Source organism: Chaetura pelagica, unplaced genomic scaffold (assembly GCF_000747805.2).
Source record: "Chaetura pelagica isolate M959 unplaced genomic scaffold, ChaPel_1.0 scaffold456, whole genome shotgun sequence".
Taxonomy (NCBI): Eukaryota; Metazoa; Chordata; class Aves; order Apodiformes; family Apodidae; genus Chaetura; species Chaetura pelagica.
In genome coordinates this window covers 1553499-1566961 of record NW_009953574.1, presented here as the reverse complement: position 1 = coordinate 1566961, position 13463 = coordinate 1553499, and the positions used below count along the sequence as shown (strand labels likewise).

General features: G+C 40.3%; 1 protein-coding gene across 1 annotated transcript in view; it reads left to right on the top strand.

The window, feature by feature from the left end:
• Positions 1-11005, top strand: part of HPRT1 (hypoxanthine phosphoribosyltransferase 1) — a 14388-nt gene extending 3383 nt beyond the window's left edge. Inside the window, exons 4-9 of the mRNA XM_009999691.1 lie at positions 3664-3729; positions 4407-4424; positions 5429-5511; positions 7574-7620; positions 9384-9460; positions 10091-11005. Coding sequence (XP_009997993.1) covers positions 3664-3729; positions 4407-4424; positions 5429-5511; positions 7574-7620; positions 9384-9460; positions 10091-10138 — 339 coding nt within the window. The 3' untranslated portion in view covers positions 10139-11005. The remainder of the gene's footprint in view (positions 1-3663; positions 3730-4406; positions 4425-5428; positions 5512-7573; positions 7621-9383; positions 9461-10090) is intronic.
• Positions 11006-13463: the final 2458 nt, after the last annotated feature.

The following is a 13463-nucleotide window of genomic DNA, read 5'->3' as shown; positions in this document are numbered from 1 at the left end:
CTTTCCACTTTCTGAAACACTTGGAAAAAACTGTGGGAGAAATGGTTAGAAACACCTGAAAAAAAACCCTCTGTCTAAAAGCAAGGCTGCCCTAGCACATGCATGTTTTCTTTGGTCACACTGATGTGTCAGGCATGCTTTGGTTCCTTTATTTACTAAAACTGCTTTTGTTTATTGCTCCCCAAAATGACAGCTCCTTGATATGAATAGGGGAGTGAGCAGGAGATTAAGTTTTACAGAAATTAAAAGCCTGTTTTTGTAGTAGAGTAGATGAAGAGAATAGCAGAGGAATTTAAACAGAAAGCTGTCTAAGCAGAATGTTTTCCTTGAGGTGTTGGCTTCAGGGTTTTTTGTTTTGCCAGCCAATTCTATAAAAGAATGTTTTCTTGCTCTAGATGAGTGAGGAGCTCCTGTTACTTGATGCCTCCACTACCATATTTACGAGCATTTCATTTCTGTGGGCTCTCTTAGGTGGTTATTAATATCTAGACTGGTGTCCTTTAGATTGCATAACTTCACAGACTGGACAAGATTGCCCTAGCAGAAACATGCGTGTAGCAGATTGACCAGGTCTGCCATTATGAGCAGTATCAGGATGCTAAATCTGCTCACTGGTTTTTATCTGTGCTTTACTAGATGGAGGGATCTACATTTAGTGATGTGAAAACCATCACAAGCTGTAATAGAGAGTTGAAAGTGGAGTTAGTTCTCTTGTCCCTGCCTTTGGATGAGATTACTAGATCATGTTGTCTGCCTTAACAGACTGGATAAAAGATGTTAAAAATACCCTTGTTGCATAAACAAAGCAGCTGAACTTGTGTAATGGATCTGAAATGGATATAATTGAGATTCTGTTCTTCTTTCAAGCTGATCGTTTAATATTTACAAGCATATGGGTTGGGGTGTTTTTGTGTGTTGCAATGCAAAGTTCCTACTCTTCTGCACCCAAAAATAATTCTCTAAGAATACTGACATGATGAAGCTGTGATTAAACTCTGCTTCTAACTCCAGCTTTCTGAGTTCCCACAGATGAATTTTAATGATCTGGCAAGCTGGTAAGAAATGAAAGATAATGTTTGTGAACAGACCCAGATCTCGGTATTCTTGACAAATTGTGTATTTTGTGTGTGCCACAAGAATGGCTTTTCACCAGTCTCCTGCATTTAAGCTTGGAAATGAGAAAATGTTGCTTATGTAGCCATGAAGGGCAGCCAAAAGACAATGAATTTGTTGGACTGTCAGTTGGGAAGATAGGGATTTTCAGAGGAGCACATGGTAAGCTCTGGTTAGGCTGGTCACAGCAGTACTCTGGAAGGTCTCTGTTAGCCAAGTCTTATAGCAAATACTGTAAGGAACTTTAAATACCTTTTTAAAAGTTGATCTTGGAGTCTCTGGAGTCAGGAGTTACAATCTTATAAAGCATTATTGTTTCCCAGCAGTGACGATAGGGAGGCAGTGAAAACATTTAAACCTTTATATTAAATCACAAAGCATTAAAGTTTTACCAGGCCTGAAATCAGAAATAATGCTCCTGAAGATAATTAAAACATTGCTTAATAATTAAACAAAGGTCTTTCCAATGGAAATCTGGTTGCAACCAGTGTCAGAAGGTCTTTAGCTGGTGTTTTTTTTAATCCTTTAATGGCCCAGGGACTCATAGGAATGCAGGTTTATATGCTAGGGATGTTTTGTATTAAAAAGTGTAGCAATTTGTGTGTTTTTTGGTGGGAGCAGGAAAGTTTCTGTAGGTTAGGTTGTGTTTTCTTTGCTGGTCATCATACTTCAATATGCATAATCCAAAGGTTTACAGTAACCTTCAGTTTTGTGGTGGTCTCATTTGAGTAGAGTGTGTTGCTGTGTAGCCAAACAGATCATCTGGAACCTGATCTGTTCATATACCAAGGAGAATGAGTCTGATCTCTGCACACAACTGTAATGGAACAAACACCTGTAACATCTTTCTCCATGGTTGTTTTCTAAGGAACTCTAGTTTTTTTAAACCCTTCTGTGGAAGCAGGAAGAGATCCCTAGTAGTCTATTAATAGATAAGACAGAATCCTGCAACATAAGCAAGAAAAAGCTTTAAGAAGCTGTCAATTAAGATAATTTTAAGATAGGCTGCACACAGGAAATGCCCTTCAGCTTATGAACACAGAGCTAAACTGGATCATATTTTTGTGGTTGATCTTGCCAGTATCTTAAGCATTCAGTAGCAGTGTGTATATCTGCTGGGTCAGGCAATTCTGGACATCTTTGTTTCTGAACTTTTTCAACACAAGGACATTGATGCTATTTGGTCTCGTTTGCACTGTTACAGAAGCACTGAAGCAGTTGGCTACCTGTAAATAATTCATGTTCCTTATAGTACAGAACACAGCACTTCAGTGTAGCTCAGAGTGCTGTAACCAAGACTAATCTTTTCTTTAAAACACATGGAGTAAAACTGAAAAGATACTTTCCTTAGTAATTTGTTTGGGGTTTTTTATGTTGTGTCATAGGAATATTAGAAGGAAAGTGTCTTATCATCTGCTTTCACTTGCCTAGAGCTGCCATCACTTCTTTATCCTAGACCATTGACACCAGTGTTGAAAGGATTTTGGTGCATTTTCTCTTTACTGCCATCCCCTGTTACTCACTGTGTACTTGGTGTGTGGCTCTTTAAATCATTTGTTTCCCCTTTTTTTTTTTAATAACGTTTTTATTTCTTGCCTACACTCCATGACTGTCCATCTTCTCATGGCTGTGAAAGCAGGAAGTGTGTGCAGGGCTTTCTCTCCATTCCCTTGTGGTCCCTCTTTGCATCTGTCATCTCTGGGGTTTGGGAGGGAACTACTGTTACCCTGCATGTCTGCGAGGTGCAGCAGCAAAATAATACCAATTTTCAAAGATATGTGGTTGGGAGCTACAAGAATAAAGTTTGATAAGCAGTAATAACCTTGGCCTGAAATGATTAAATTGCAGCACAATCTGTCAGTCATATAATAATTGCATATCACATCTCATCTGAGCTGTGAGGGACTGTCAGGGTTTCAAGTTTAAAGTGTAAATTACCAGCTATACAGCAGCATGCAGCTTGGAAACTGAAGTGCTTTTTGTCTTTCTTCCATACCTGTTTGGAATGCATAGCAAGTTCTATCTTTTAAAATATATATCTGTATATAATGGTCACAAATGAGAGAATCATAGAATGCCAGGTTGGAAGGGACCTCAAGGATCATCTGGTTCAATTTTTCTAGGTGCTGCTATAGTTGATATGAGATGGGTCAGCAGCCTGTCAAGCTGAGACTTAAAACTGTCCAATGTGGGGGAACCCACCACTTCCCTTGGGAGATTATTCCAATGTTTGACTGTCCTCATGGTGAAAAATGTACCTCTTGTGTCCAATTGGAATGTCCCCAGGAGCAACTTCTGGACGTGATCCCTTGTCTTTTCCATGTGACTCCCTGTCACCTTGAGAGAAGGTGTCTGCATTTATTCAGATCTCTTGTCAGTATTTAATCTGAAATAGCATCTTTGAATTTGATCACTTTTAATTCCTTAGTTAATAGAGAGATGCTGCTGGTGTGTTTCTGAAAGCATTAACACTCACAGGCTAAGTATTTACCAGGAGAAAAATGGCATTAATTCTAGTAGTGCTAATGCTCACTCTCCTTCTCTTATTAGAATGATCAGTCAACTGGAGATATAAAAGTCATTGGTGGGGATGACCTCTCAACCTTGACTGGAAAGGTATGGCTCTTTGCATGTTTTAGAACAAACCAACAAAATTACTAAAGAACCCACGTGGTTTTAAAGCTGCTCTTTTAATGTGTGAAGATTGTAGAGCTTTTAAAAATGAAAACTGAATAGTTTCATTTTACTATTCACCACTCTGAACTGGGAGGGTGGATAAGCCCCTCCAAAGCCATCAGTTTGGTCTGAACTTCACAAAGTTAAGTATCACTGAGTTTCAGGAGGTTTGTTTTTCTGCAGTGCCTAAAAAGAAGAATCTTGGGTGTGTTGTTGTTTACAAACTGACATTATTTATTTGCTGTGTTGGCTTTTCCCTTACCTAATGATAGATAGGCATTCAGGCTGTCCAGAAATGTAACCTGCCTCTCTACAGTATGACACTTTGATTTAGAAGAATACAAATTATGTAGACTGTTGAGGTCTCTTTTTGCATGTATCTAGAATTAGCAGAATCTGAATAATTTGAAGATCACTTTGTACTAAGAATGAGACTTTGAGGAGTTTCATTGTCAGCTGGTGGTCTCACAGCATCAGAAGTGTTAACAGACATAAATGGTGCTACAAATGGCATTAACTGCATTGACAATAAGTTATAAAGATGTATATATGTAAGAAATGGGATATTCTATAGATATTAATGGATTTTTCTTTCTCTTTTTTTGTCTTCCCACCAGAATGTGTTGATTGTAGAAGTAAGTATTACTGTTTCACTTTGAATTTCTCATGTGTGACTGGGAAGAGAGTTTTAAGAGAAGCTGTTCTTAAGCCAGAAAGCTTGCAGTTTCTGGTTTCAGGGCCTCCAGCTTCTGATTCCAGGCCTAAATTTTGCAAGTGGGCTCTGAATTGGAAATGATCTGTGTTTTGAATTCTCAAGTTGCATTCAACTGCCACATTTGTCAAGGAAAGTATCCATATGAAATGGTTTGCATTTGCTTTCAGTTTTCATGGGAAAATAAGCTGGAACCAGGATATTGCTGCTTCTGTGCTATCTGCCTCCTTCATTTCAAGTACACCTGATTTCAGGCCAGGGTGAGGAGTGTCTAGAGAGAGTGTGATTATTTCAGCCCAATTAAGGAGTCCATTCCTGATGCCTCAGTTCTAAGCCTTATATTCTGTTTTCTGTGTGCAGTGGGTGGGATTAAAATGGTGTGGCATTTTAGTGGTTTTGAGTATAGGCACTAGAACTGCACCCAGACAGTGCAATTTGTTCAGCTGTTTCTTGGGTCTGTAATGTACATTACACTCCTTTTTCTGTAGTTGCAATAATGGGTTGTTCTCGCTCTTTCCCCATCTTCCATTTCTTTCTGTTGTGTACATTTGTCTGCCTCTAACTGAGGCCAGCAGCAGAACTCATATCACCCTTATCATATTCAAATTAAACTTTGTTTGTCTGATAGCTGCAAGGAGCACAAGCCATAAAATCTCCAAGAGGAGCCCAGAAGTTCAGAGTTCAGTGGCTGCTTTTAAAGCCACAGTTGTCCCCAACATTTAAGAGCTATTGTTAATGTCTGTGATCACTTTACTGAGCATCCCTGCGTAAGCACAACATGGTGTCACATCTCACCTGTATTTCATTACTAGCAGTATTTTGGCATCTTTTCATGCTTTTACAGATGAGCAATTTCTGTGGCAGAAACTTAAAAATGCTACCCTAACATGTTGGCTGTTCTTTCTTACATGAGATTTTTGTTTTCAGGATATAATTGATACTGGTAAAACAATGAAAACGTTGCTGTCTCTGCTTAAGCAGTACAACCCAAAGATGGTGAAAGTAGCCAGGTAAATTTTTAATTACTATTATTTGTGCTGTATTTCACCTTCCCACAGTGTCAAAAAAAATAAATCTTAACTGCTGGAAGGATTTCAGTGCTTCAGAAGGGGGTGGCTTATGCACGTCTGGTACATGTCTTTGCCTTAGCATATTATGGTGAGCTTGGTGAGGTTTTACCACTGAAGTCCAGCTCAGGTTTAGAGGTATATGGAAGAATTTAAATCTTTTGGGCTTAAAAGAAGTACCCTCCCACATGGGCAGAGGTATTTTCAACACAAGTTCCATTCATAAATTTTATTAGACATAGGGATAAAAAGCAGTCAGTAGTTGTCATGTATATTTGCTGTCTATCCAAGAATGTTTCTTTCTGCTTGAGCAATCTGCAACTTCAGGTGCTGTACCTGTGCAATGGAGACCTTTTTTTTTTTTTTTTTTTTTAGTTTGCCTTGCTTAATTTGATAATTAAATTAGTTTGCACACAAACATGGTTGTTTGTGTAGTGTGCATAGTGCAGCTGAGCTTTAGAGGTCATTCTGTGAGAGTCATCCAGCCATATGCTGTTCCAGGCTTTTCTGCTTAGTCACATCTTCAATCAGTTTCAAAACATTTCATAATTAAGTAACTCAGGAGTAACTAGAAATGCAGGGGATAATATTATAGCATTAACCAACACCAACATTCTTCCTGCCTCTTTTTCGGTTGCATCTTTTGCCCTGCTGTGCTGGGGTGGTGTGTTTTACAGTAAAAGCACAATGATTGCTGGGGATTAGAGATAAAGCAGAGCTGTGTGTAATATCTAAGCAGCTGTGTTGCCATAACAATGTCAAAGCAGTTGTTAGATGTAGGAGAGCAGCTCTTCTTGCTGATAATCTGGAGATGACCTGCTGAAGGTGAGGTTGTTGAGGATTTCTCCCTCGCCCAATTTGAAATATTTGTCACTGAATGGTGCCCTAATACTAGTACTTCACATAATTTGTATAATAGTGTGAGCAAAATCCAATTTCCTATTGTTTAAACCTTTTGCTGTCATTTGGGTCTGCCAAAGACTTGAGCAGGTAAATGGGATCATTCTAGGTACTCTTAAGTGTTCTTAGTAACTTCGCTTGCCTCTCCACTTTTTAATTGTCAGAAGGAAAATGTAAACAGTTGTTGCAGGGAGATGTCAATGAATGCTGATAGGATTTGGAGGCTGCTTTGATCAAATCCTATACCAGTTCTCAAAAATTAGGTCTCCAGTAACTGTCTAAAATAGAAACTGACTCTTGACCAACAAAGCTTCAGGGGTGATCTGGGAGGGAAGGTCTGTGCTTTGCTTTTACATTCAGCCATCAACCTTTTCCTTTCCTCCCAGAGTCTCTGTATGGCAAAGACAAGTGTCAGGCCTGTGGGGTTTTCTTCTAAGAGGCAGAAGTCCTCAATTTGATAATCATAGATGGTTTGGGTTGGAAGGGGCCTTATAGATCATCTATTTCTAACCCTCCTACATGGGTAAGGTCACTTCCTACTAGGCACAGACACCTCCCACTAGATGCTCCAAGCCCCATCCTACCTGGCCTTGAGCACTTCCAGGGATGGGGCCTCCACAGAGAATCAGACTAGCAAGGCATTTCTCTCTACTACGATACCCCCAACTCTCTTATCTCAGTACTTTTTACATCTCTGACTATTAATACTCATAATACTAATGCTTTTGAAAACAGCTCCCTTGGTTTGGCTAGATCCCGAGTCGTTGCATCTTTCCCTGCAAGCCAAATTGTACCTGAAGTTCCTATCCCAAATAAAACCCCATGAAGTCACTTTTCACACTGAAAATCTATCCAGATCAGTATCTCCTTGCCTCTTTTCCTGCAGACCTGTGAGTTGTCCTTTAAGCTGTGAGCCATTCATCACCCTAGGAAGTTATTTTGTCATTAGCATCAGCTACACCTGGAAATAAAACGATAATTTAAATTATGTGTAGTTATGCTTTCAGATATGCATGTTTAGGCCAAGTTCAGCTTGTCTGCCATCAAAACAGTCATATGTTTGTACCCAGAGCTTTTCCATGTCTCAATTTGGTTTTTTTGACAGTTTGCTGGTGAAAAGGACTCCTCGAAGTGTGGGATATCGGCCGGACTGTAAGTGACTTTTTGACAAACATGATTGATTTTTAAAAGTATATCAATGTATTGTGTACCCTTGCTCTAAGTCCAATCCAGAGAAGTTTTCACTGATAATTGTAGATAGATTTGGCTCTTATTTAGAGAATTTAAATATTTTGAATGTATTTTGACAGAGTTGATCTGGATTTGGTCTGCTCCTTTTTTTTTTTTCTTGTTGAAACATTTTACTGTACGAGAAGTTGGACTTTGATGTTTTGGTGCAGGTTACACCCTTTTCATATGCAGATTGGCCCATCTTGTGTGTAGTGCAAGCTGCTGGATTCACCTTTTACACTTCTAGGAGTCATTTGGGTGTCTAAACTTAGCCACCTTGTGCCGTTTGGATGACCCTGGGAATGTAGGAGAACCCCACAGGGCAGCAGGTCTGATAAAAGTGACAGGGGTCAAATGCCTGAATTGGCACAAAACAGTTATGTTTGTCTAGGCTTCTGACTTTTACTCCCTTCTTGTCTTCTCCTGCATGTCCCAAGACCCTAAAGAAAGGAATAGCATCCAGAGTGTGGTACCAGAGTGCTGGCTCCTCCTGCCTTGGGAAGGGCTGTGTTTTAGCCCTGTTGCAGAGGCTAAATTCCAGTTAATCTGAACCATGTGCTTTCTCTAGGGAAGTGGAGTGAATTCAGCAGAATTGTACCTTCTTATTCCTCCTTTCCAAGATTGTGCAGTGTTCTGGAAGTGACATTTTTCAATGCCTTTAAAGCTTCACAGGGGTGTTCTCAGTCAGGGCCACCTCTCATTCCTGGGATCTCATTATAGGCTTAGCTGGGCTCCTGGTCTGCCTTCTGAGCACAGTGCAGCAGATGACTTGTCCATCTGTCCACAGAGACAACCTGTTTGGTGCAGGACACGTGAGCTCTGGACAAGGGACAACAAGGCAGCAGTAGCTGGGCCTCCATTTTATCCCCATGCTGCAAAGCCAAGTAGATGCTGATTGTTGTCTTAATGTTCAAAAAAATGCACCCAGCCTTTCCTTTGAATTACATGATTTATCTCCATATTTTCCTTACAGAGCCTCATTGTAGCCAGGGAGAAAAAACCCACCCAGCTTTCCTGTGCTCAGAAGTCTTTCCTTTCAGCATGAGGGGAGAAAGTGCCATTTGGCCTTTTTTTTTTTATTACTTTATATAATTTTATATTTTTGCTCATTTTCTAGTGTGTTGGGCCGACCTTCCTTGACCACCCACACCCTGCCCTGCTGAAGCTGCTCTGTGGAGTAGCTGCTGTGCTCTTTTTAGGCAGCATTCTTTTGAATGACACTGCGAGGGTGACTTACCCTGTGCTCACCAGCTCCAGGGCTTGGGCACTGCCACACCAAGCAAGTGGGACATGCTGGGAAGTGTCAGCTCCTTTTTCTGTGTGTTTACAAAGTTGCAGGAAATTTTCAAGGCATTTCACGTTTTGATAACACCTTTCTGTAGATTGAAAGTGTTTCCTTTCATTTCTTGCAGGCTGCTTGCTAGCACCTTGCTGCTATGTGGGAACCTGCACATCTGTTTCATCTTGCTTTAGTTGATGAAATAAATCAACTAAGTAAGCTAAACGTTTTCAAATAGATCAAAGATTAGTCTGAGGGTACTTGAGTGGAAGAATCAAGTGAGGCAGGATGCATACATATCTACATGCATACATATCTATACAATTCCAGATTACCTCTGTAAAAAGGTCTAGTGAACTCTAGGAAGTTTTTTTCTAACATGCTCGTGACTTATGGTCTTTTCCAGTTGTTGGATTTGAAGTGCCAGACAAGTTTGTGGTGGGATATGCCCTGGATTACAATGAATACTTCAGAGATTTGAATGTAAGTAATTTTTCCCCTGTGTTTTTGTCCATTTAAAACAAGGGAGGAGGAAGGAAGGGATGTCTCCTCACATCACTCTTCCTCCTGTAAATCATGCCCTGTGTGCAAATCTCTTCTTGCTGGGGATGCAACGAGGAGAGCAAACCCTAGAGCAGCAGGAGAGGGCTTTGGAGCTCTTATGAAACCAAAATGTATTGTGCTGAGTGCAGGATGGACACTCCCCATCTGTCAGCTTGGCAATAGGCTGGAGTTTCTGTGAAGTTTCTTACCTTACCAGATGTCTACAGCAAAGAGAGGCCTTTGCTTAGTTATGAAAAAAAATGGGAGAAGAGAGATCTTGTAAGCTAAAATGGGGTCACTTTTTATTCTAAGTCATTCCTTCTTTGTCTGGGTCTCTCCACCTTTGATCACACACTGGGTGGGATAATAAGAGGGAGGAGAAAAAAGGCAACACTGAGATTTTTAGACAAAAAAAGACTTAAGTGGCTCTGCTTAAACAAGATTACAAGATTCTGCTGTACTGAAACGTGTTGCTGGTTTTTGCAGAAGCTCATGACTGAATACACAGGTAAACCATGGGTCTCTTATGTTACTTTTCTAACAGGAACTTTTAATTTTCTTTTGTTTCAGCACATCTGTGTGATCAGTGAGACAGGGAAGCAGAAGTACAAAGCATGAAGGCAGAGTTCAAGTGCTGTGAGAACAGAGCTTTGAAATGTTTTGTTTACTGAGTCCTATCTTTTCACAGGCTTCAACTCTGGTACACCAGCTAAAATTGTAAAATGCCCCAGCCCCATTGTCATCTGCTTACTCTAATTTATTGCATGTACAATATAAGATCTTGTCTTGTTCATTTATATTTTAGAAATGTAAACAGCTAGTGCAGTTCTGCACTCCTTATTTTGATTTGCACTATGACTCTACCAACTATTGCTGCCCCTGGTTGGGTTGTGCTGTTTGTGAGCTCCAGAGTCTATAACTCCTGCAGTGGTAAATTGCTTAAACCTCATCAACCCAGAACTTAAATAGTTCCAAGTACTGTAAATGTAAAACATTTTATGATAGGGAAGTCTATGAGTAATATTTTTTAAAATCTGTAATTTAAGTTTTATATTTTAATGCACAAATGTGGTTGTGATTGATGGATAGTTGCACCTTTGGGTGTTGTAAAGCATGAGAAGCAGCCTGTTACAGTATCTGTAATCTCCAAGGAGCTCAGTCAGATCTCCTGGAGTTGCCTTACTGCTGTAAAGGAAGTCTGGGTGAAAAATGTCTTGAGGTTTGTGGCTGTTGTTGTTTTTTTGGTTTGTTTTGTTTATTTTAAAGGAGATGGAGTGACAAAAGAGAATGTTAAAAATCTAGTTTTAGTTGAGCTGCCTGTTTCTGTTAGATTTTTTTTTTTTCTTTAAAAATATCCATCAGCCAGTGGAATTGCCTTTTAAATTTAAACAATTTTAATATATTTGTGCAAAAATTATTGTAATGTTTACTTTATAAGATCTACACAGCAAAGTACTTTAAATAAAGGCTGTCTCTGGAAAATAAGCCCCATACACCCTTGCCCATCATTCTGTACATTGAAGTGCTCTTGAGATTTTCTTCTAACATCTCTCAGGAGTGTTTCTGGCAGTGAAGGCAGCCTCTGCATTTGTTGTATTTGTAGAACTTTTGGTTCATGTTGACCTGTTTGGAAGAAAGATGATGAAGTTTTGAGGGAAAATACTGAAACACTTGCTTGTTCTGTAACCAGAGTAGATTTCAGCCCTGTCCTTGGTTCTGTTTTGGCAAAACTGAAGAGTGGAGATGATAGGTTTATTGAACATGGACATGTGGGGGAAAAAAACAACACAACCAATTTGTAAATAATCATTTGGGTTTATTTCTTTCATTTATTAGAGTTTAACTCCAAGCATCTCAGCCCTTTCTCGTCCTGGTGCTGGGCTTTTCAGTCCCCTGACTTACACAGTTCTTGCACTTGTGCACGTGGACTCCTCTGCTGTGTGCTTGGATTCAACCCTGCTCAGTGCTCAGTAGGTGAGGAAGGTTTTGCCAGCCTGTTTGGAAAGTTTTTTTCTGTGGTTTTGAAGCTTGTGTCTCTGCACTTTTCCAAGCACTTCGCCTCCTCCATCCATGGTGCCTTCGGGTACCAGTGGAGCAGTTTGTATCAGACCTAAAATGGGAGTAATTCACACCATGTAGTTTAGATCCAGTGCCCAGGGTGTGTGGGAGAGCTGTTTGTAAATCTAGATTATCATTAACAAGTATTAGAACACTGGTCATGATTATACTGTATTTTTGCAATGTTCATGTTCCAAAGAGCTTTTCTTTGTCCCTAAGAGACTGTATTTCTCACTGTCCTAACAACTCTTTGTGCCTTTTTGAGAGCCTGGATTGTCCCTGGGATGACTTGGTGCAACATAGATGATGCATCTCCAAGAAGAGGAAACACAGAAGCAACAGAGAAAAATATAAACCCACCTGAGAATTGTTACATCCATTCAGGTTTTCACTAATTCTGGTTGAACTTAAGGTCTGATCTGAAAAAGCAGCATCTTCTTCAGCCTGTTTAATAGTTCATACTTCACACTGCATTTTTAAATAAGTTAATGGCTTCTGGAGAGTTCAGGTGGCTCCAAAGTAGCTGTTTACATGTGGAAACAATGAGACAGGATGATGTTCAGTGTCTCTTGGTACTAAACCCTGGAATGAGTTTGTCATGAAATGTTTTCCTGTCCTAACCAAGACAGTTCTTCAAATGCTGTCATTTAGGGAAAGGAGAGGCTGAGTTAGTCCTAACAAGGGACTTACCTTCCAAACCACAGCTGGAGTGGGGAAACTACTGCTCTGTCAGGGGTAGGAGCTGGAATTGCATGGACATGTAGAAGACACAGAGGAGGTTTGGGAAGATTCTGGTGAGCTGCCCTGACCCCGGGAGCGCTGCTGCAGGATCCCAGCTCTGCCTTCTGACAAACCTCACCTGTGGCTAATGGAAAAGGTTGATGTTTAAAAAAATCATCCTACTGAATGTTCCCACATTTCAAATGCTGGGGAGGAGGCACTTTGTCATTTATTTTTGTTACACTTCCTTCACGTAGGCACTTGTCAGATGAAGCTTAATCACCCCAGAGGGAATCCTAGTGTAACAGCTTTTGTTACTGGCTAGGAACGTTTTCCAGAGAAGTTACCCACTCCCTCATCCTAGAGCAGTTCCAACATCCTCCAGCCTTTTTCAGCACCTGTGTGTGCACTGGGGGAAAATGAATCCTCCCTTGAAAAGAGCTGAACATGTAATTGTTACTTTTTACTCAGTAGTTTTGGTTAAAAGACTGAGGTTTTAGTCACACCTTTGCAAGTTCCGATGCGACTGTGTGTGACCCAGACCTGGATTATTAAAACATGATGCAAGTACAGAGGAAAAAATCTTGTATTTGAACATGGATGTAGCATTAGAAATTCTTTATAGTTTCACATTTTGTGAATCAGAAGTGTATGCTGGAAAGATAATTTAGAATATTTGTAGGTTGTCCTGTGGTGTCTCACCCTGTGACATCTGGCATTTCTGAACGTGTTGGTGAGTCTGCCTGTTGCAGGTCCCTGATGCTGCCTGACCTGGGACTGCAAACGTACAGCTCTGGTTTGGAGTGTATTCTTGCTTTAAATTCACACTGATCAGAATCTAAAGTGCTCTAGACAGAGCTGGGGATGTGGCTTTAAGTTTTCGTGTCGACTGAGCTGGCAGTTCACTGGGGAGGGGGAGTGAAGCCTGGTTTTGAAAACTGAGACAAATGAGGATCTTTTAACTTGATTTGTAATTGTATAACCTGAGTGATTAAATGGTGGCAGTGTTTCACTGTCTATTATGCTTTGAAAATCCTGTCAAGCACGGACTAATCCAGCAGGGAGGAGCTGGGTGCTCACAGCTCATTAAAGGACTCTGCCTGCTTTTAATTCTCACCCAGGTTGCACCTTGCAAGATCAGCTCTCCATGCAAGCACCTTTATAA